This window comes from Lepisosteus oculatus, chromosome 10, assembly GCF_040954835.1.
Source record: "Lepisosteus oculatus isolate fLepOcu1 chromosome 10, fLepOcu1.hap2, whole genome shotgun sequence".
Lineage (NCBI taxonomy): Eukaryota > Metazoa > Chordata > Actinopteri > Semionotiformes > Lepisosteidae > Lepisosteus > Lepisosteus oculatus.
The window spans coordinates 8,065,341-8,087,893 of record NC_090705.1 but is presented as its reverse complement, the minus strand read 5'-3'; the positions used below and the strand labels follow the sequence as shown (position 1 = coordinate 8,087,893).

Sequence of the window (22,553 nt, the reverse complement as noted above, 5' to 3'; positions counted from 1 at the left end):
CAGATGGGGAAAAGAATCCTTATGCTTTCAGATCTTGTAGCCAAATCAAGTTTGAGGAAATCACATCATCCTCAAAACATAAAAAAAAAAGTTTTAATCAACAGCTTGATTAAATTTAACATCGTTAAAACTGGTGCTTTGCTGGGCACCTCTACATCAGCTCCATACCCAAGATTTTCCTTTACCCCCCTGAAATCTGTAGTTGTTCACATTTTAATTAGATATATAAATATTTATGGTTTATGATCCTATTAGTGTTGCAGTTGACTAGGTTCACTACAGCAGGTAAGCCAGTCCAGCCATCCAGAGTCATACAGGACTGTCACTAAACAGATAGGTTGAATACGGACAATGCTCTTTGGGACATAACTCGCATACACTTTAATATACAGCGAGGTATCTGGTAGAATGAAGAATGAGGTTTCACAGCAAAGATCTTAAGAAAGCTTTAGAACCCATGGCCCCAAGAAAACAGAAAATGCAAGATTTAAAACAATTCAAAATTTCTCATGCAGGACAAGCCCCATGACAGTCTCATGCCATTCAGTTCAGTATTAAATTAGAACACTAAGCAGATGGCTTGGTTAGCAAAGGAAAACTGAGCTCTAAATAATTCACTAAATCTCTACTTCACTATTTAGGGGGTGAAGTACTAATACTGCAAGTAAATACGTATAATGGTTTCCTAAGACCAGTTATATCCTGCAAAGTGACATCTCAACCACAGAACATTAATTCATAATTATGTATTTTTTTCCATGTTTTAATGATTTATTATTGCATATTTTGTCTCCCTGGCTAAGCATATTTGATCATCAAAAAAATAGATTAATTTGTTTGCTAAATTGAATCGAGGCACATTGAAACATGAATGTATGGGCAACAACTCAACATCTAATGAAAAGCCAGGACAAAAGACTAAAGGAAAAGGTGAACCAAGTATTCAAGGATAAAAATATAAAGTAGAAAGTATTCTAAGAAAATCAATGTTATCTACTAAGTCCACATATCAATACATTTTGAAGACTATATTACGCCTAATTTTCATTGGTACTCCTGTGTTCAGAAGTATGCCTACTGTAGTTTTCCTATCTCATCATTTCACGATCCAAGTTTTATAGCAGACATTTGGAAAGACAAGCTAGAAATTGTAATATTTTATTGTAATGTATTGTATAAATATTTTATTTTTTATAAGAAATAGTCACCACCATCATTTTTTCTAATAAGCAGAATTTAATCAAATGAACTTACAATTCTAGTGGGGTTTGGAAGAATCAACTTATTTTTGTACTGTCACTGATCAGAATGTCATAAGAATGTAGTCACCACCACAATTCTGTGCATGTGTTGTGCATGAAACGTATAGCTATTGAAACCCGAGAGAACAAACAAAAAAAAAATGTTTCCATCCTCAAGTTTATTTTGAAATTCCCTACTCCCTCTATACAAGAAAAAATTGAGACTTTCCACAAAGGCAGCAGTGAAATTCCAGTGATATTTAAGTATTCTGTTCTGGGCAAAAAAAAATCATAATCACAGTGTAACAATTACAAATTTCTGCTGTCATCTTTGGCTGGGGCTAGTCTAACAGTTCAATGGCTAGCCAGATACCCAGGAGGTTTCAGTCAAAGCTGGTAGAGCCAAGAGCTGTGGGCGTTTAACTTTACAGACCCAATGCAGGAATGTATGTTTATTCAGAACTCAGGAAAAAAAAAAATGTGACCGCCAGGGATGTGACAGCATTTAATTTCATAAAATAGTATAGACAATTAAAAAATAAATCTACAAAACTGCAACTAGTAATATTACACAACAAACACTTCTTTTTCCGTTAAATTCTACACGAAACCAAAGTTCTTGGTCTTGATGGCTAGTAAGAGTTTTTGCTTGAGAATCTGTTTGGAGGAGTAGAGTGGCACGTAGAGGCGGGAGATGCAGGTGTTGGCCGTGGGGAGGTGCTGGTCGTCCGGGGGGCGTATGGTGATGGATGGCATAGGCTGGAATCCCTCTTCGCTTGCAGGCAAAGATGGGCTGGATGTCCAGAAGTAAACCTGCATGAAAGGACAAAAACAAAAAAATCATCACTCACTCTCCCTGAACTTTCCAGCTCCAAGTTCAAAACCACCTTATACATTTTAAGCCACAAGGAATGTACTGTGGCCAAGGAAGCCTCTTCACTCCAGAATTCACTATAAAATATTACAGCATCTTGCAAAACCACGATTATACATTTCAGACAAGAATAATCCCTTACTAGATCCTGTCTCTCGGTCATGCTCATTTTCTCCACGATTGACCAAAACCAGCGCTTGAACTGCAACAGCTTCTCTGCGTTTTCCCCTGTTAATAAGAAGTGAAAACATGTTAATGAACAATAACATACTTTCCTCAAGGTGAAAAATCCAAAGTTATGTTTCATGCTATCGATAGATACAGCTTCAGTTTTTACTCTCAAGACACCACGCCCACATGACATCTGGGAATTCTGCTGCTTGAAACCCCAAGCTATAACCAAGATCTCCTTCCAACTGCTTGGAACCCTTCTTATTTGTCATCAGACGTGCACATTAAGATCAATTTTGTGAAAATGTCAGCTACTCGAGCTTACTCCTGCGGTATCCAGAGAGAAGTCCAAAAATTATTTTGAAGAAACCTTGATCAATTCATTGTCTTGATTAGTTAGGTAAACAGAACAGCCATAGAAAAATATTCCATACCCGATTCATCATTAAACGAGGTGAAGCTAATCAGCATCTGTACATTGACTTCTCCACAGCCGTTGACAAGAAGGCGGAAATCCTCGGCGGTAAGGTCTTCAAGAGAGTTCTTGGGAAGCACATCCAAAAGGCCTTTCCTCATTGCCTGAATGAAAAATGTTGTATTGTTCATAGCTGCTATGCTAAACATTTTCTTTTTCTAAAGTTATTCAAAACTCAACCCCCTCCGATTTATCCAGAGCAAAGTGAAATAGCTTTTTACTTGGCAAAGACAAAACAGACATCACCTGAACTGCCATTACTGACTGGTCGGCGCCTATCCCTAAAGGCACAATCACGTGAACCAAATTTGTCCGGAGAGTTTATGCCAAGCCACTAATACTCACATGTAACGATGGCTCTGCCACCACTAACATCCGGTGCTCTGCATATTTCCTCACGTACTCGTATACATTCAGAGGAGTGACTGGTATATTTACACCACCGGACACAAGCTCCACCTAAAATAAAGAATTGGTTAAGTCACGCGAGTTTTCTGTGCCTTCAGAGACTTCAGAAAGAAACAGGACCACATGAATGTGTATAGTTTATGGTCACGTCTGTCTTTAGTCTGAACATGTTTGTTCCACAACTTTATTGGGAATATTTTATCTATTGTGCTTCATTAAAAATCTGTACAGGACTAATTAAAATAAGTATTAAGTGTTTCCTACCTGTCCTCCTCCTTCCTCTTTACAGAGGTCAATTGCAAATGCCAGATCCATAGCTGCAAAGACAGCCTCAGCATCGCCACTCTGAGAGGCCAGGATCAGTTGTCGCAAACTCTCGTACATCACAGGATCAAAGAATGCAAAGTCATGCCAGTTCACCTAAATAAAAATGATATCTCATAAATAACACAAAGGCCACCAGCACTGGAAAATAAAAGTAAACAAGAATTGACAGTCATACCTTTCTTCCAAGCAAGACCTTGATGACATGTCTGTTCAATGTAATAGGGCATAGCTCATTCTGCAGAAGGCACAGTCCAAGTATTCTGTAAAAGGAAGAAACCGCACAGAAAATTCAAATAACCTTCATGAATCTCTCTACCTGGAATTGTCAGACTGGACTTTCTTCTCTGTTTTATATTTAATGGCACCGATGCTAACCCATACCTGCCAATGTTTCGGAAACAGTTGAGCCGCGTCTCGCTGCTCTTGCCTGGTCTGGGGGAGTAGAAGCCCCTCTTCCCGGGCTGGTAGAAAAGAGGAGCGTTGTCGTCCCCGTCGTCGGGGTCGTCCAGCTCCATGTCCACCACGCTGCGGCTGGAGCCGTGCCTCTTCCGGTTCTCCTGCTGCGGACAGCGAACACAGCCCTCAGCCCCCTGGACTCTGCCCTCCGCCCCCAAGCTCGCTTCACAGTCGGTCCCGGTCCGGACAGCAGGCCCTCGCAATGCGGCCAGCTCTCAGGGCTAGATATTTTTCAAACACCCACCCTCTGTTTCTAACAGCCCTCAACTCCATGCCAAATATGTGGTCAGATACATCGGAAAGGGTTTCAACAGGTTTAGGCAGGCTCTATCAAGGGGTTTGATGTACGTCTGTATGCTTAATAGAAGCTTTGGAGAAAAAGGCTTCAGCAAAGCTGTAAAGCATACACAAAAAACACCACTACTGCAGCACTCAGTTTGCATATAACTAAAAAGATACTGACGAAGCTCGGAGTCTTACCTGTGACTTTTCTGAGGAATCTAACAATCCAAGATCCAATATACTGTCAGCCCCATTTTCTCTGTGGAAATAAATGATTTGAATGAGAACCGGCTCCACAAGCACCTCATTTAAAACACCAGAATGGTCTTTCGTCCTTACCTTCCGTGAGCAATGATGAGCTCCATGGCCTCTTCCACTCGTGCACGTAGTGAATCTTCACTGGCAAGGAGCAGCAACAGCTGTGCAGGGGAAAGTTCTAAAAGCATTCCTGTGATTTTGCTGGCAAAAGCCTAAAAGAAATCGCAGTCAGTAAAATAATCGTATTAAAAAGTTTTTCTAAAAACATTTAAAAGATGAATAGATCTTTAATGATTTCCTAGCATGCAACTCTACCATTTCTCCAACAGTCAATGAATGCCGATTTTGATACAATCAATCATGGCATTATAGCCTGTTCTACAATGGGGTAACACTGATGCATTGTAACTCACGAGCTGCTGTGCCCAAGGAAATACCTAAATCTAACACTAAAGCTGATTGACACATGTAAACTGAAATCTTCTGCTGGATGCCTGCCTTCTACATACTGTCCTGTTTCAGATGGATTTAGAAATCAGGAATGGAAGACGTCTCAGGAAATAATGTATGATAAGCTGATCTGGCATCTCCATGTTGTACCCAATATTTTCATTGCTCAGTTGTCGATCAGCTATTTATGGTACCCAATGTTTACTTTTAATTTTCTGTTGCTAATGCCAGCAACAAAGCCCACAGGTCTCAATCTATAATGGATTGTAAATCAACATTTCCTGGTGGCACTTCATGAAAAGGTACCAAACCTCTATTATATTTATTGCGTTTGAGGAACGGACTACTGGATAATCCCAGGTCTGGAAGAAACAATGCAGGGAAAATGACAGAGAAGCACAACCAGCGGGTTTCAGCAGCACACCCACAGCGCGCGTGTTTATCTGATCCTTCAGAAAAGGCTTACCGGCTGCATTGCCTGCACGCGTGGATACAGCCTCTCCCCCAGGGCCTGCCGGTGTGCTGGCAGGGGGTCGGGCTCATCGCTGGGGTTGCCTTCAGAAGCTGGTCTGAAGGGCCGGGTGTCAACCGAGAGCTGCCTCCTAGAATCCCTTAAAAAATAACACGCGTTACGCACATATGGGCGGGCGGCTGCCAATGCACAAAGGTGTATGGGAAGAAACAAAAGCCAGAGATCTTGAAATTTTTATCTGGCGTCATCCTTTTCTCCCAGAAGCATTCTAATAATTCTAAAGAGAAATGGTAAATTAACTTGAGCTATTAATAAAAATCAATTACAGATGTGGAGCACAGATGCTTTAAATTGGGGGGGGGCTTTAAAACGTCATTGGCTTATCCCTCACTGTCCCTCACTATCCCTCACTAAAGCTACTGTCTTTAGCCAACTGCAACGAGGACATCCCATAACAGTGATGCTGAATTGGACAAGAAACAAGAAAGTCTGGCTTTCCATACAACAGCCACTCCTGAGACCACTAGTGCCTGGGGCACCTTGTCTCTTTGGGAGTTTCCTCTAATGCCAGTTGTCAATTAGAAACTTAAACCTAATTTTCTTAACTATACATTTTATATAGGTCTTAAAAGTCTTTTAAAGTTGATTGCAGCAGATATTCATGTAATGAATGGTACAGCGACCCATAAACCCCACCCCCAGAAGTATTTAAAAGTTTTAAATACAGGAAGTTTATTAGGCCAAATATGTAACTCTGGACTGCGGGTATAGCAAAACCCAGAAGACACCAGGTCATCGAGGACTTGAGTCGGACATCTGTAAATGAAAAGTCAAAATAGGAAAAATAGTGTACAGGGGGTACACTTACCGATCTCTATCTCTACGAGAACCTGCTCGTAATCCCCCACTCCTCCTCTCTCGCTCCCGGTCTCTGTTCCTCAGACGCTGCATTAGATCTGAACACATCAAGTAAGATGTAATTAAGGCGGAAAAAAGGGGCACTATTTCTGCAACACTGTCGTTTTCACTGAGGCTCAAGTCAAAGTCTATACAAGCCAAACGTTAATTTAAATCCGCTACTTTTCTATGGCCTATATGCATACCCATTTAAATATTTTGACCAGACTGATTTTCTCTGGACCTGGTTCTTCATGCGCGACTGATAAAAAGTACTTTCATTTAGACCATTAAAATACATTTAAAAGGTAAAAAGAGCTTTGGAAAGGAAAAGTTGGGAAAAACCCCCAGCTCTGTCGTAAAACATGGTCCTGGCCTTTGGCTCAGAACAGGAGTAGTTTTCTCTTTTTTTCACTGCAGCTCCACGTCTCTGTCCAGGCTTAATGTGCCTTCTACTGCTCCTCTCCCTCCTGCCTCCAGTCTCTCGTTACTCCCTACATCCCACTCCATCTCCTCCATGTCTCCCGATCTCCTGGCGCTTCCTCAGAAGTCACCGGCCGACACTTCGGCTTGCTCTGCCACTGCTGGCTCCCATACTGCTAATACTACCAGCTACTATATGATGCTCTTCATTCACTGTAATTATTCTGCACTGCAAGACCACCAGTAGTGCATTTTTAACGCATATATATAGAAAATGTATGATAACGCATTACATTTCTACAATATGCATATTAATATTTAAGTAGTTCAGGTGGGTAGCTGCGTCAGAATGCATAGGCTGCAAAGGAACAAGTAATAGGTTTATTCCATGCTGAGAAAAGAAGAAAGACAACAATGTTTTGGCCGTGGAGCCTTCTTCGGGTGTCACGGTATCAAGAAACCACACCCAAAACGTTGCGTTTTCTTTCTTCTCTTTGCAACATGGAATAAACCCATTACTTGTCCCTCATTAATATTTAAGTTGTATTTAAATTTTGATTTTTCTTCTTCAAATTAACGTGGACAAAAGTGTCGAACTAATAATGAAACTATGAATAACCACAAAGCCTGAATAAGGGCAAACACGGAGTCTATGTACATGTATAAATCAGAAATATACAAAATCGGATGCACAAGGAGAGAAAAGTTTAATATCAGAGTTTTTACCTGTCACAAATGGTCAAGTGAATACCAAAACATCTGAAGGTTGTGTAGGTTCCTTAGATATAACATTCGACTCTTTGATTTGCTCCTTCATCACTCATACTTACTGCTGGCCTGCATGCCTTTGTTGGTGTTCTGCACGAAGTCTAGGTTGGGCAGCTTCTCGTTGGACAGGAAGGCCTGGGCGACCGCGGTGTAAAAGCTACGCGCCACCCCGCTGCCCTCCCCCGGCTCGTCCTTGAAGGTGACTTTGACTCGGTGGACGGCCATGGGGGTGGTTGTGCAGCGCCGACCGAAGTGCGTGTTCAGCTGCCTCATGGTCTGCTGGATAAGCTGGTCCCGGTCCCGGTCCACCTCCAGGGCCAGGTCTCTGGACTGCTGGTTCCGCAGCTTCTCCATCTCGCGCCGGAACTTCGACTCCTTCACCTCGAAGCCGCCCAGCTCTGTCAGAATCTGCGCCCACGACAAAGCCATGCTTTGATATAGCGGCCACACTGCCATGGCCCTCCCCCTACCTCTACCAGGCCGAAGCAGGAACTGCTAAGGGACGCAGCTTAACCAGACTCAGTTCTACTACAAATTACAGGTTTTTTTTAAAAAATGGAAGTTTGCTGTGAATCGTTATCATATTAGATCTTGCAGTCAAAAGCACAAAAACTAAAGTGATGCACGGTTTGATGACAACCTGGTCAGACAACTGAAGCTACGTCTTGCTGTTGAAGCCCGTCAAGTAAAAAGTTTGTGCGCATTTGCCACAATATTTCACTTCACTTTAAATTTATACCTAATGTGGGCTTTTACCAACTCTTTTATGGTTTTTGATGTATTGACTTTAGTCTTGTAGTGCACAGCACTACATACTGTGGATTTCTTAAAACACTTCACCCCCTCCTCTTAAAAACAAAAAAACACTCACTGATCCAGGTTCAGCTCCAACATCTTCCATGAACACCCGTCCAAAAAGCTCTAAAGACAGACGCCATCGCCCCAGAAGCATGTCATGAGATATTACCATTCCCATGAAACTGCAATGAGGTCTGTTAGGGAAGGGAGAAAAACAGTTCAGGATTCCAGGTTTTATTTTTGTGGAAAAACAGTCATTACAGTGATAAACTTTAAATTGTAATGGTGTAATCATTAAAATGTTAACTAAATTGTGGAGTCAAACAGCACCTGGCAAAGGAGGCACAAAATGTCAAAATCAAAGGGAAAAATAGGGGCTAAAAATTAAGAGTAAGGGCATTAATTCAGACTGGTGTCCAGTGATTATGTTCCTGAATCCTGCTGTTCTGTCCAAATGTCCAGAACTCAAAAATGATGTTCACCCCTTGAAACAGTAGGAGCCACATTCCGTGTACAGAATTTACGTCATGGCTTATATTGAATGATAAGGGATATCAGGTTATGCGAGTAAAGAATTTTAAACAATTACAGTAAATTTAAATAAGCTGAATATGTATCTCAGAGAAAGAAGTGCGTCAATATTTGCAGTTTAATTACTTCTATCTAAAGTTGTTTTTGCTCTAAATCTTAAAAAAAAAATCAGTTACTGGATGACACCATGTTTGCACTTTTGCTATTGCATACATTTGCTATTATGAATGTGAAAGAAAGCACAAATAGGTCACCAATTCACACACTGAACACAAAGTTGTGTGGACATAAAATGGTGCCAAACTACTGTTTGCCAATGCTGTGAACATCCAATCCTTCAAGGTTTGCAACCATGACCAAATGTTTGCAAGATTAAGTAGTAAATACTTTACAGGGAAGTCCTTCATAAGTACAAACACTGAGAAGTCAAACAACATCTGCACCAGCATTCTTAAGGCAGATGGCATGGACACAATATTACAACTTGACGGTGACGGAAAACTTTCATTCTTGTTCTTTACGTTTGGAGAAAAGGGTCGTGGGAGCTCATGGAAATCCCTCTTAACAGATCTATTTGTGCATCTTTCCTGGCTGTTTCCAGCGGAGGACTGGTACTGAGCCTGCTGTGACGGATGAGGTGAAGAAAGCGAAAGCACACCTGAAGGAGGTGAGAGGCGGCCCCTCGCTCTCCGTCAGCCCGATCTCCGCCAGCAGGCTGCTCTTGAGCTGTGCGGCCAGGTCATGGGCAGAGGGGCCAGGTTTTGTGCCCTCGGGCTCTTCTTCAGGCAGAGCCTGCTCCTCACTTGTCTTCTGACGAGACTGCATGCTCATGACATTCTTCATATTCGCAGAGTAAGACATTTTAGTTGGCAGCACCTATAGGAATGAGGCAAAAAGCTTGATTTGGCACATCCTTAAAAAACACCTGCAAGCTGGTCAAAACAATTACAGTTGTATTTACATTTCAGTCACTTAGATTGCATATTTTTGTAAATCATACACAAAAGACTATACTGTATAATGGAGTCATTCCAAGGGGAATTCACATTAAGACCATGTACTTCAATTTTTGAGGGTTTAACAGATACATATGCCACAATATTGCATTTCACTTTGAATGTTTCACTAATGTGGGCTTTTACAGTTCCCTTTTAAGGTTCTGAATGGACTTGACTGCAGCATTCCAGTTATCATACGTGGAACTACAGTTTCATTCCAACCAGAAAAACTGGGAAAAAAACTCCCAAGCAGAACAAGACTAATTCAAAGTGGTTTTCAAATATAAACTGTCTTGGTGAAACATGGAAATGTCCATCAGAACTAATCTACAATCGCAAAATATTATGAGAGCATACAGAATTAATTGGGGTTGTAATAAATGGCGAACTAAGACCAAGAGAACAAGCATGCCAGTTCTGTGTGAATAGTAACTTCTATTGCAGGGGCTGCAGTCCTGGTACTGAAGGGGCAGTGTCTCTACAGGTTTCCATCTGTGCCCTTTAATGCCATAGATCAGCTCACAACTGGCTTAAATGGACTATTGTAACAGCTTCTCCCAGCCCTTACAGAGTTGCTGTAAAGAGCCCTATAAAGCTAAAGAACAAGGATAGGGGACCACCGCTCTGTAAATATTTAAAGGTAGTGCAAACAGTTGTTCTACCAGACATGAAGAAATGTTAGTTTGTTTACCCATGGCACAACCTACTGGCCGGAGCGATAAAGAGTTCAAGATGACACCTAATGAATAATCCCACTGGAAAATACACTTATTTTTTATTTAATTTAAAGGACTCCTTTGATTGAAATGATTAATTCCAAATTCAAATTACGGAATCATCACAAGAAGCTTTTAATATGACATTCACAGGAGTCTAATGCTTGAGCAAATTAGTTTATGATAATGCATAGGATGATACCACGAGAGACTACGGTACTTTATTACTCATTAAACACTTCTAAATTCAGAAAGTCAATTAGTGAGAGGAGTCAAATGAACTACTATAAAGGATATGAAAGGTTTGTAGAAACCTTTCACACCCTTTAAAGTTTTATGAAATAAGATCTATTCTGTACAGTGCAGGTTTAACAGTTTATCATGAAGGGTACTGATAAAATACATTAAAATACACATCTTTACCTCCAGACAATTTCTGTCCACAGTCACCTCAGTCAGCCCTTTGCCTGTGTTGTACGAGGAGGAGTACAGACCCTGGCTAGGACGTCCGAAAAGATCTTCTTTTCTTGCATTTGGCTGAAGAGAAAACAGCTTTCAGCACTGGAACTTAAGAATGCGTTATGTTTATAAATATAAATTAAAGCTCAACTATAGTTTTTGGGCCAAAATGCAACTCGAAGCAAAGAACATGTAAATAAAACATTTTAATGTTGTTTTTAAAAAAGCCATTTGACCAATCTCATCATGTGATAATTTTCTAAAATGAACAGTGTCACCACAAAGTAACAAGTAACTACATCAGCTCTGCTGAGAAAAAAGGAAATGCATTTCACTACTCCATAAGCAAACAGTAACAGCAAAAAGGTCTTTATTTTTATTTTTTAAGGTGCCAAGGCAGGGAAAGAAAGGATGTTAATATGAATGTTTTAAGCCACACAATAATTCTAAAAGATACGCATGTTTAACATTCAATAAATAAAAGGATGATATTGAACAATCAACTAAGAATCAGCTAAAGCCCCCAAAAGGGAAAAACACTCAGATTACTCACTGCACTTTAAATCAATGGCATTTAAAGGGAGCACTGACAACACAAAACGGACAGTTGTGCAGTACAACTCAAACATTAACAGATTAAAAATTACTTCTGGTATAACTATACGAACACCTTGCATGAAAGATGTGTTTTTTTCCCCCATTTAGAGGTAAAAACCTCTGGTTGGGAAGGACCCCCCACCCCAGTTACATTCATTCCTATGGGGAATCCTAATTTACTTTTTTCAATCATGCTGCATTTGACAGGAATGCATCACCACTGTGATAAGTAAACGAGCAACACTCAATAAAGAGATGGATTGCTTTAGAAAAAGGGGACGCTGTCCCACAATGCCACAGCATCTAGCTGTAAATTACCTTCTACCGAACACAAGGCAAACACTTCTTTATGATGGAGTGATATCTCCGTCAATACATTTTCTGGAACACGGATCCAAGCATCATATCCAAACTAGAAACAATTTTCCAATTTGTTATCCTCCTGGACTGGACAGACCTTATTCAGGTATGCAAGACCACCACAATCATATTCCCGGACCAAAGTGAGATGGCTTTCACTACCTTGAAATAAAGTTTGGCTCATTTCCTAGGGGCTATAAGTTACCACAAAAAGCGTAATGCCGACTCAACTGAGAAAATGAGCAGCATGTATTAATACTATTTCCGTCAACCTGGGCACAGTGAAATACTGACAGTGCATTGTGAAAAGCAAAGCAAAACGAAGCCGAAGGCCAGAATGTGGTGGTGGGACACTTACACACAAGAGCAATGGGAAGAAGTGGTTGAATGGAGCTGGCCTTCCTGCCTGCAGAGTTGGGACCTTTACCTGTAACAGGTGAGGCTGGTCAGCCAGGGGAATGGCTTCCGCCAGGGGCACCTCGAACGGGTTGGGAGGGATGCAGCCCAGAAAGGTCATCGAGTCAGAGCGGCGGAAGAAGGGGTGGTTCTGGCCCGTTTCTGCTGGGAGGGGTTCCTCATCCTTGTCGTGGAGGGCAGAGCCTAAAGAATGGTTAAGCGTCAGCCTTATAGGAGTTGTGCAAATGGCCTCACCTGGGTACTCAAAACAGCTGCAATGTCAATTTCTCTCTACTGCTATTTACAAGGCAGGACCATTCGTTTTCCAAAGGCAAAAATATTAGAAAATGTTTAACCCCTATAGCTTGCTGCCTGCAGCCAAAAAATTGTCTTGAAAAGAAGAGTAACGACAAAAAATAATCAGCATGGCTCATAGCTGAAACTCAGGTGACACTTCTCCTTTAATAGTGTAGAGAAAAACTGTATCGGTAACTGCAGCAATTTGAGTTAGAACTTACATTTTAAGCATGGAATAAAATCACTTTCAGAAATGCTTATCCATAATGTTTTTTAAAATCTTGAAAATGCGAACTTGCAAGAACTCAAATTTTACTCCAAACCATTTCATCTTCAGCAAAAGTTAAAGCCCCAGAGTTTTTAAAATATTAAGAAGAAATGATACAAGAGTTATATTCAATATTCAACATTGTTTCAATAGGCTGTTTAACTAAGGCATTTTAGGTTTCCCAATTCCTAATCTGACTCTACCTTTCCAATGTGATATCCTCCTCCTGCCTCTTTTTTGCCTTAAAGTGATCTTTCTGTGCCTGTCTTCCACTGAAAGAGAACCTACTCGAAACACCAAGTATACTGTTAAAACGTGGAAACGTCACATGATTTAACTCTACCAGGTATTAAAGGTTTCAACACCTTAGCATTCTTGACATTACACATGTACTTTAAGAAATGTTCTAATAATGTGCCGTTTTTCTTGGGGAGCTTCAACACTGAATGGCTAGAGCATTCCTACCCTCAGGCAACTTACTCTGATTAGTGTCTTCGTCATTTTCATGTTCAGAGTCTTCATTGTCCAGTCCCAACTCTAAAAGCTCACGGGTTCTAAAAACAAAATGGAATTGCACATTACAGAAGAACCAGCATCCCAACTGAAGAGGACAGCAGTACCTGCCAAGCTTGCCATAAACCTAACTTGATAAAGTAAAACATTTTAATTAAGAGTGACATTGCTTTGGACACATGATCTCGAGAACTGAGTCCAGTGCGTGGCCTCCACCACTTTCCCCTCCCCATAAAAGAAAAAAAATACAGATGCTTCTATCGGATGATTACTTAAAAAACACACTGCCCCATTTCTAAAAAGCAACTTCCCATCTTCATATACTGCAGCTTTTTAAAAAAAACAGTTGTACATTACCTCTTTCTCTCCAGCTGAGGTGTGTCCAAGGTGGTCTGCTGGTTCATCGCCTTGATCCAATAAATAAGTGCTTGAAACACATATGCCACGTGTTTGAGCGAGCAAACATCCAGGACAGGCAGGACATCAGAGTGCTCATCATTGTGAGAGCGCATTAAAGACAGGGCGTAGTTCAGGAAGTCTCCTCTCGCCGACATCATTCCCTGCCGAGCGCTGAGCAACGTAGCAGCACGTCTAAAACAAACACAGGGCTCTTGTTCAATGAGCTGCTTAGCCTCAATTCTCCTGCGGCTGCGATCAGGAAGCCTAATAAAACTAGACCATTGCAATGCCGTCTGTCTAGCTTAACTCTTCTGCTGCCCGGCTGGTTTGGAACACTGTCACTGTTCTGCCTGCCCAGGCAAAAGCCCACCAGCATTTCAGAAGAGTGTGACCTGGTCGCTTCCCCTCCTGCCTGACAAGGTACTGCACGCTACACAGGTCTACCATCAAGCAATGCCTATGAGCTTCATAGACTTTTAAATCAATCTTATATTTGTTTTGAAAAAGGAAAAACTGCACCAACGTAAACTAATTTCATCCTTTCAATTGCTGCTCATGCTTTCAGTAATGAGGCAAGTACATCACACGTGATTTACAAAAAATCAATTTGAGAGATTCGATTACCAGATAAACAAAAGGTGCAGTCATTTACTCAGACCGATAATCACAGCATCACTTGACAAGGAAAAAAAGTTTATGAATGTAATAGTTAGCCAGACGTTTTCTTGCAATTAATGTTTTACTAAGATTCTTAATTTTAAGTGACACTGTCCGCATTCAAAAATTTAAGCCAACTTTGGAAATAGCAATATGGAATGAATCGTGAAAGGAAAAGAATTGGTTATTGCCAAATTAAGATTTATTAAATCGGACACAAAACCCTCAAACTCTACAGCACTGCCACTGTCGCAACATAAACACAAAAGCTACACCTGTGCAGACTGAAACATACCTACTCCAGAAATTTCTCACTGAACTACAGCAATTCTTTTTCAGTTCATAACTTACATACCCCAAGCAATACCAACAACCAGGGTTTCAACGCTCAAATAAGTAGCAAATGTGAACTCTTCACAACTCTTATCTGGTGGGAAAGAAAATGTTTTAAGAATCAGTATGTTTTACTCTAAAGTTTAATCTGAGTGTAAACCACTCTTTTGCCATGGGAGAAAAAAAAAAAGATTCTATTCGTTTTTGTCAATTCAGACTTAGGTACCTATGCCAAACTTCTTGTCTGATATAAATTCAGCCAATAACCAAACCATACTGACAGTAAAAAAAGCGCACACTTCCTGTACTGGCCGTGCAGCAGCGTGCAGAAGGGAAACGGCTAGCGGAACGGTACCTGCGGCCCTCCAGCGTGCGCAGGCTGGCCTCCTCCCGCACAGTCATGCGCTCCCTGCGGCCGGAGTGCTGCGAGGCGTGCAGGGGGTGGCTGGGGTGCCCGGGGTCGCCTGCAGAGGACAGCGCAGAGCCGTAGCGCAGCTGGGCCTCTGTGGAGTCCATGATGCTCACCATCCAGTTCCATGTCGGGATCAGCTTCTCTTCCACATAGTTCTGAATTCCAACCAAGAGTGGACAGACTCAATACAGTTGCATTTTTATATTATATTTTATATTAGTGAAATATTAAATTTGTGTTTCTTAATGTTTGTAAACATCTGTTTACAAAGTTGCCTAACTTTCACGGTCTTCACAAACTTACCCAAGTAAACACCTCTGTCTCTAAAACACACTTCTACATACGTAACCTTTCATATCCAATTCCTAACTCTGCTTTTATTAATTAATACATTTCCACGCCTCACACCTTGTGGTAGTGAGCCTCTGTTCAGAAGGTTAGCCTTCCACAGTGAGAGGCCTGTAGCCCAGTATCACACCTGTAAATTGACAGCATCCTGGTAGGTGAGTTTGACAGCCGCAGGTATCTGAGAGTACACCAGGTGGTTGTACTTGGGGATGAGGCCCATGAGGTCGGAGATCTGTCGGATGACGATGCTGTAGGCTCTGGCTAAGCTGCTGGCTGATGTCAGGTAGCTGCTGGAGTTGCTGGCCTCAAGAGCAGCAGCTGCAGCAGCTGCACTGGTACTGATGGCACCACTTCTTCGTAAGTTAGATGGGTCTATGTAGATGAGTCCCGTTGAGCTGGCTGCAAGAACAAAGTCAGATGACAGGGGTTTGTTGTAAAGTAACCAGTGAATGCATGTTTGTCTGAGAGGCTTGAGCACTTGGTGTCCTTTTACTCAATCCAACTACATAAATAAACTTAAGAAAGAACATACACCATTATGAACAAAGTGAAATGAACATTTCCTTTGAAATGGTTACACCACACTGATATGCACAGACTAAAAATCAAATTTTTAAATAAACTGAATTTAAAACATGGCCCCAAGAACTGTAGATTGAGACCTGTATGTCTGAGAAATTTTTCATTTTATCTTGCCAGCCCTGCTGCTTCCTTTGCAGTGATATGTGCAATTTTTAAAAAAATTGAAGTTGTTACTATATTGTCTACCATGTACAGGACCAAATAGAAAAATGTGGGTACAGCACAGTCATTACGCTTATGGGATTCAGACCTCTAGATAAATTGCTCACTCAGGCTATCACACAACTGGGCTGTGAAAGTATTCTCCTAAGATACTGAGACAAGTAGTTATGGAAACGGTAACACTGAGTTACAGAGTTACAGTATGAGGCTAATATGAAAATGCAGATGTAAACTAAGCAGCAGAGGGAGTGATGCTCAGCTGATGGTGCCCAGTGTTTTTACCTGCAGGCGTGGAGGTGCTGGACGGGGCGCTGTTGGTGGCTCTTTGGCTCTGGGTGTTGCGTACTGCCCATTGCATTGACCGCGGTGCCTGGGCTGCGCTGTTGGCATGCGAGCTGCTGGTGGTCCTCTCCAGGGGCTCGTCCACCATGAACGTCTCCTGGTCCACGTCATCGCTCTGGCTGCTGCTGCTGTCCGAGTCGCTCGAGTCATTCGACTGGGAGTCGTCCTCTGAAAAGAAGGCAGGGACACTGCTGGCACCTTCAGGAGGAGGGATTCAAAACAAAGACAGTTCAGTGTGGGCAGAACAGGGGCTGGCCGCTCCCCCTACTGAGATGCAGGAAACACTCGTTAGTTCTCAAAGCCACCGCAAGACACATGCCACCACTACTAGACACACATCACTAGGGTTCACCGTGAAAAATATGAATTGGAAAAGCAGCGATATTAAAACTTCACAGTCTCAGATAAATAGTAGCTCGACTAGGATTTTTTTTACTGTAAAAAATGGCATGTTTTCCTTTTTTGCCATCATGCAATCCCAAACTTACAATTTATCAGTTAACTGTTAAACCTTCATCACTAGTGGGTAAGCCAGAATCACATCAAAGGAACGAAAAGTGAAACAGAATCCAGAAGCACATCTAACTTTTTTTAAAGATCAATACACACACCAGTTAGCAGGATAAGCCATATTTTTTAGTTTGTTAATTACTACAAAAACAAAGGCAGTTTATATTGTTAGCACAGTAGGTTAACAAACGATAAAGACACTAGAACAAGGCTAACTTGGGGAAATGTCTTCAGATAAACCTGGTGTAAAAAATCAAGGTCACTCTTATCCTGATATATGTATAAATAAAGAGGAGCCCATACCAAACAAAGGAAATGCCAGGGAGGCCCTACTTCCTGCAAATGAAAAATTGTGTGTTCAACCAGAGACTAATTTCAATAGTATTGAAATGTATTACAGATGGATTTACTTTTGTCTACTTTGGAAATATCACTAAAGCCATGGAAATAAGATCCTAAAGCCGTGTGGGTATTCTAATTGACTGCTTTAAAAAAAAAAACTTTCCTGAGGAAATTACAAAATATCTGATGCAACTGCACTAACTTACACAAAATTCATTTTAAAACCAGAATATTTGGACAGATGATGGGCTGTGGTAAGTCTGCTTTAAATTAGTGTATTTGACGAGGTAAACAAGACCATGATTGATTGAGGGAGTAACGAATGAGCAATTTTATACTATATCGATCCTAATGCATCTATACATGTACAGCAAAAAGTTTGCAAGACCTTCATCTAAGTTGCACAGTACTATACTGGGAGTGGACAAAAAATGGAAACACCAAGGTAAGGTAATGTAACAATGCAATGGGTCACCACATGTGGCAGTATGACATCATTCTCCCATGAGGAAGTTAATCAACCAAACAGCGTCATCCCAGAACAGCCCATCATTTCTTGATTGGTTTCAGTTCTGGTTACTGTTAAGGCCAGCGCCGTGCTCATCAAACCACTGGGCGACCACATGGGCTGTGTGGGGCCTTGTCATCCTGGCAGATACCCCACAGGTGGGAAAGAAATGCTGCAACACTGGGTGAAGATGATCACTCAGTACCCTTAAGAAGGGGTTAGCACTGACCTCGCTTTCTATGGGAAACACTGCACCCAAACCATGCCAGGAAAACACACCCCACAACATTACAGACCCACCAGAACCCTTTATCAGAGATCTTTTGGGTGGTACCACAAGTCCACTCTCTGTCTGACCATTTCTCCATAGTCTGTGTTCTCTACACCAGGAGGCTCACACGTGTCCACAGTGCCAGTGCACTGTGATGTGCACAACACCTCAACTGTGGTGTATCCCGCTCTGTGAGGATCTCAGTGCACTGTTTTTGATAAAACTGGGCATCATGAACGTGGAATGGCGCCTCCCACTGCTGCCCAATGCCTTTTCCTCGCAGGTCCATGCTGACTATCGTAGACATAGCCGCTCATAAACTCAGCAAGTTGAGCTGTCTTGGTCAGGTAAGCTCCTGCCAAACAATCAACCCTCTTTCAAAGTCACCACGGTCTCCTGTTGCAGCAATGGTAGATTACAATCCTCCATGGTCCAGCATTTTTCTTCATGACCCTAAGCACACTGGGACCTGACATGCTTAGCCCTTGCTTTGGGGAAGTCCTTGCTTTAAATTTATTTGTTGTCCCTTATTTCCCCAGGTGTCTCCTTTTTTGTTCACTACCTGTATATCCTTTTATAGCCAATCACAAGTTCTGTTTTCACAGAGGAAACCAACACCAACATCAGGGAATAACTAAGGATGTCCTTCATCAAAGAGCACTTTTCTTTACCTTGGAAATCACATAACTGAAAAAAATGTAAAGTTCCTCAAGGGAAGAATTTCTATTATGCCAGGATCTATTTTATCTTGATGCAGAAGCAAGGAACAGCACTTCACGAGAAAATGTACCTGCTTCAGAGCCAGCAGTAGCTGCTGTGACAACACTCCTTCGACCGCTGGCATTGTCCTGGTTGCTATGGTTACTTTCACTGTCACTTTCGGTTTCTGCAGCAGCTAACAGATCAAGCTCCATGTCACTGCCTGAATGGGGAGGAAAAAGTAACAGGATTCTTATTAACGGAGGAAAAGAAATGGGTCAATCTGTACACCTCACAAAAACGTTTTTGAAACCGCTTTTGGGAGGTGACTTGATCTAGTCTCACTTGTAGTCCTTTTCTTCTCGAGTTTGTATGTACATACCTCCTGCGTTTAGGTAGTAGATAACAAATGAAATGCAAATGTCCAAATACATGGTAAAAAGAAATATTGATAAATCACACCAATACCGAGACACAAAAACATATCAGGTGTCCCCAGTTTTAAAATGGAGGGGAGGATCATTCACACTGGGGCTGTGCGGATTGCAGGTGGTGGGGGCAGCGGCCTCCCTGCTTTGGCAGTGTTTACCGTCTTCATCGTGCTCATCGTGCTGTCCCTCGGCCTCGGCGTTTTCCTCGCCCTGCTCCTCCTGCTCATCGTGGTGGTCCTCCTCCCCAGCCACCCCCTCCACAACCTCCACCTGCAGAACACATACACACTGCTCAGGGCCACGTCTCCCCCAGCGCATGCGGGGCACAAGCGCGACGAAAAAATCACAGGACAAAAAAACATTTTTTTCATTCTAATTTTAAACAAAATCCTCAATGACAAACCTTCAGTCTCAAATAAACTTACTCCATAAATGAACTGTGGAACAAAGCTGCACAGAAGTGGCCACTGACATCTTCTGTATTAGCCGTTAGATGTTAAGACTTCCTCTGCCAATAATTTATAAGACATTTAAATAAGTGAAAGGTCTCATTCCTTGTTGGACTATAATAACCATTCACTCTGGGGGGGAAAAACTGCCACCATTCAGACGACATTTTACATTACCCTTCACAAATTAGCAATGCAACATAATAAGGGTCTTTTTACAGATGCATACATTTGGAAAAACGCTTTGTTACCTCCTCTACATCAGCAGACACGATATCATCCTGCTCCTCATCTCTCCCCCGGACTGGCTGGGACTGGCTGATGCGCCTCTGCTGAGGATTCCTCATGATGTACGAAGACTGAGACTGGCTAGAGCTGCAGATAGAGAGATACACCTCGGCTGTGACTGGCAGCCCACTGCACATTCTGCATACGAAAGAGAACCACAGCTTCAAGGCTAAGCTTATTAAACGCGGCAGAAAGTCCTACCAAAGAAAGCATGTACTAAATCTGGGAATCCTTCCATTTTTTAAAATTAAATTTGGGAAACGTGCAAGAGTTGTAACCCTGAGCTCCAAATGCAAACGGCGAGTTCCCACAAAAGCCTCCGCATGTACGAATTCTGCTGAGATCATATACGCTTCATAGCGACAGCCCCAATATCCAGCACTGCAGCATACCTGCTGGACTGGTCTGGTGAGGGTCGAGGCGGCAGAGGCTCCACGGAGAAGAGTTCCTCACTTCCCTGCATGGCATCAATGCTGGTGCTGGCCAGGGTGAAGGGCGCAGTGGGACGGGCAATGCCCATGCGCACGGGAACGATCAAGGACTCGGCCACATTGCACAGCTCCTCCACGGCATACGGCAGCAGAGCTTGGAAGACGCGCTTGCACTTCCCTATGGGCTGGGGGATGAAGTTACTGGGGGGAAAAAAAACAATCACGACTTGCAAAGTCCTTCCAGACACCAGGCCAACGTGTTGCATAACACTGAAGGCTTAGACAAATAAAATCAGTTTTCAGGACGTCATTAAACATTTCACACTTTATAGATATTCTAACTGCTGAACACGCGTGTACACAAAATCAGTTTTCAGGACGTCATTAAACATTTCACACTTTATAGATATTCTAACTGCTGAACACGCGTGTACACAAAATCAGTTTTCAGGACGTCATTAAACATTTCACACTTTATAGATATTCTAACTGCTGAACACGCGTGTACACATACTTTTTCTTCTTTGACGAGGCCATCTCCACACTGAGAATGACAAAGACCCTGGCCACAGAGCGCAGGAATCTCATGGTGACATTGATGGCTTCCTCCCTTCGACCCGGAGTGTACTTGTTTTGAAGTTCTTTCACCAAAGTTCCCAGCAGGGTGTCTAAAAGCTTGAAGGACAAAACAAGATAAGTATTACACAGGTTTTTGTTTTTTTTAATTTGACAACTGCTCTTGGATTTTTTTGTCTTTCCTCATCCAAGGCAAATTAAGGCAGGACTTACTGTAATGTCCGCAGTGCATTTAACAATGAGACAATGGGTAAAGCAGTCAAGCCGAATGGTTCCACTCTGCTGGTTGAGATATACTTGCTCTTCTGGAAGAAGGTGACCTATTCTGCTGCTTGCACTCAGTCTGCAAAGGAAAATCAAGGACATCGTGTCAGCTGAGCTAGAACTCTTATTTAGAAAGAACTGAAGGTCCACAGTCAACAGCGGTACTCACGGATCTTTGTTCTCCTGTGATCCAAACATGATCATGGACTTCAGGGCATTCCAATCCTGCAGCACACGCTCCAGAGCCAGCTGAGCAAAGCGGGGTGGCTCCAGGTCGTGATCTGGCATGTCCGAATCTTCCAGGGCAAAAAACACAACAGGGATAAAAACACCCATCGACCAGTTATATTACACAGCCAATCACAAAAATATCAGGTGACTGGCTTCTCAAACACTTGAAATTTGATTTACAAAATATATTTCCTCACAATTTTCGCACAGTTCACTACAATCCAGACAAAATATTTCAATCTCCAGGGCTTCAGCAACATTGCTTACTTGGCTCTTAATGTTTACAAACATCCTGTAACAGGAACAAACTGACATATAAAGCAGAACGATGCATCCTCCAGCCCTTCCCACAGCATCTGTCAGCAGCAAATCTGTGGTTATAATGAGCTACCATGTTTCCAACAGTGAAAAGCTTGCAAGCACCTAGACAATCATTAATCAGGCGCAACAGACCTTCAGCATTAGCTGCCTTTCGGTTTCTGTCCTCTCGGATGCGTGGTGGTCGATACTGGCAGTGCTCTACTGTCTGCCTGGCCACAGTCTGGACCAAGAACAGCAAGAGATGCTCTCCCCTGTGGCGAGACAGAACATTGTTACACACACTGCAAAGAGCGATCAACAGATTGTCCCCGAAAGACAACTAGCATATACTTGCCTGCTGTTTGGCATGGTGACAAGGTTAGTGGTGGTGAGCAGTCGGTACAGCAGGTCAAGTCGGGCAGATTTCTGTCCTGCAATCAAGGTTTTACACTTGCATTTCTCCCAGCAGTCACAGTATGCTGTAGGTGATGTTCTCTTGAGCCTGCGTGTAAACCACAAAAACATAACTCACATGACATTCAAGTCACCTGTTGAATAAGGTACACAAGTTACTGTCATCAAG

General features: G+C 42.3%; 1 protein-coding gene across 15 annotated transcripts in view; it reads right to left on the bottom strand.

Moving 5' to 3' along the window:
* Positions 1-1,405: 1,405 nt before the first annotated feature.
* ubr5 (ubiquitin protein ligase E3 component n-recognin 5) overlaps positions 1,406-22,553 on the bottom strand; it is a 59,809-nt gene continuing 38,661 nt past the window's right edge. For 3 of the 15 annotated variants that reach the window (XM_015357948.2, XM_015357950.2, XM_015357952.2), the window contains 32 exons: positions 22,326-22,472; positions 22,124-22,242; positions 21,609-21,735; positions 21,389-21,518; positions 21,114-21,274; positions 20,561-20,800; positions 20,132-20,255; positions 19,590-19,701; positions 19,092-19,223; positions 17,484-17,516; positions 16,611-16,868; positions 15,715-15,983; positions 15,180-15,391; positions 13,793-14,026; positions 13,403-13,476; positions 13,126-13,206; positions 12,320-12,561; positions 10,969-11,082; positions 9,490-9,707; positions 8,374-8,494; positions 7,565-7,910; positions 6,283-6,370; positions 5,409-5,553; positions 4,574-4,704; positions 4,433-4,493; positions 3,878-4,056; positions 3,672-3,756; positions 3,434-3,589; positions 3,107-3,220; positions 2,721-2,865; positions 2,258-2,343; positions 1,406-2,054 (listed from right to left, as the gene is read on the bottom strand). In XM_015357948.2, coding sequence (XP_015213434.2) covers positions 1,842-2,054; positions 2,258-2,343; positions 2,721-2,865; positions 3,107-3,220; positions 3,434-3,589; positions 3,672-3,756; positions 3,878-4,056; positions 4,433-4,493; positions 4,574-4,704; positions 5,409-5,553; positions 6,283-6,370; positions 7,565-7,910; positions 8,374-8,494; positions 9,490-9,707; positions 10,969-11,082; positions 12,320-12,561; positions 13,126-13,206; positions 13,403-13,476; positions 13,793-14,026; positions 15,180-15,391; positions 15,715-15,983; positions 16,611-16,868; positions 17,484-17,516; positions 19,092-19,223; positions 19,590-19,701; positions 20,132-20,255; positions 20,561-20,800; positions 21,114-21,274; positions 21,389-21,518; positions 21,609-21,735; positions 22,124-22,242; positions 22,326-22,472 — 4,897 coding nt within the window. In that variant the 3' untranslated portion in view covers positions 1,406-1,841. The remainder of the gene's footprint in view (positions 2,055-2,257; positions 2,344-2,720; positions 2,866-3,106; positions 3,221-3,433; positions 3,590-3,671; positions 3,757-3,877; positions 4,057-4,432; positions 4,494-4,573; positions 4,705-5,408; positions 5,554-6,282; positions 6,371-7,564; positions 7,911-8,373; positions 8,495-9,489; positions 9,708-10,968; positions 11,083-12,319; positions 12,562-13,125; positions 13,207-13,402; positions 13,477-13,792; positions 14,027-15,179; positions 15,392-15,714; positions 15,984-16,610; positions 16,869-17,483; positions 17,517-19,091; positions 19,224-19,589; positions 19,702-20,131; positions 20,256-20,560; positions 20,801-21,113; positions 21,275-21,388; positions 21,519-21,608; positions 21,736-22,123; positions 22,243-22,325; positions 22,473-22,553) is intronic. The other 12 variants (XM_015357955.2, XM_015357956.2, XM_015357957.2 and 9 more) reach the window with 8 other exon arrangements.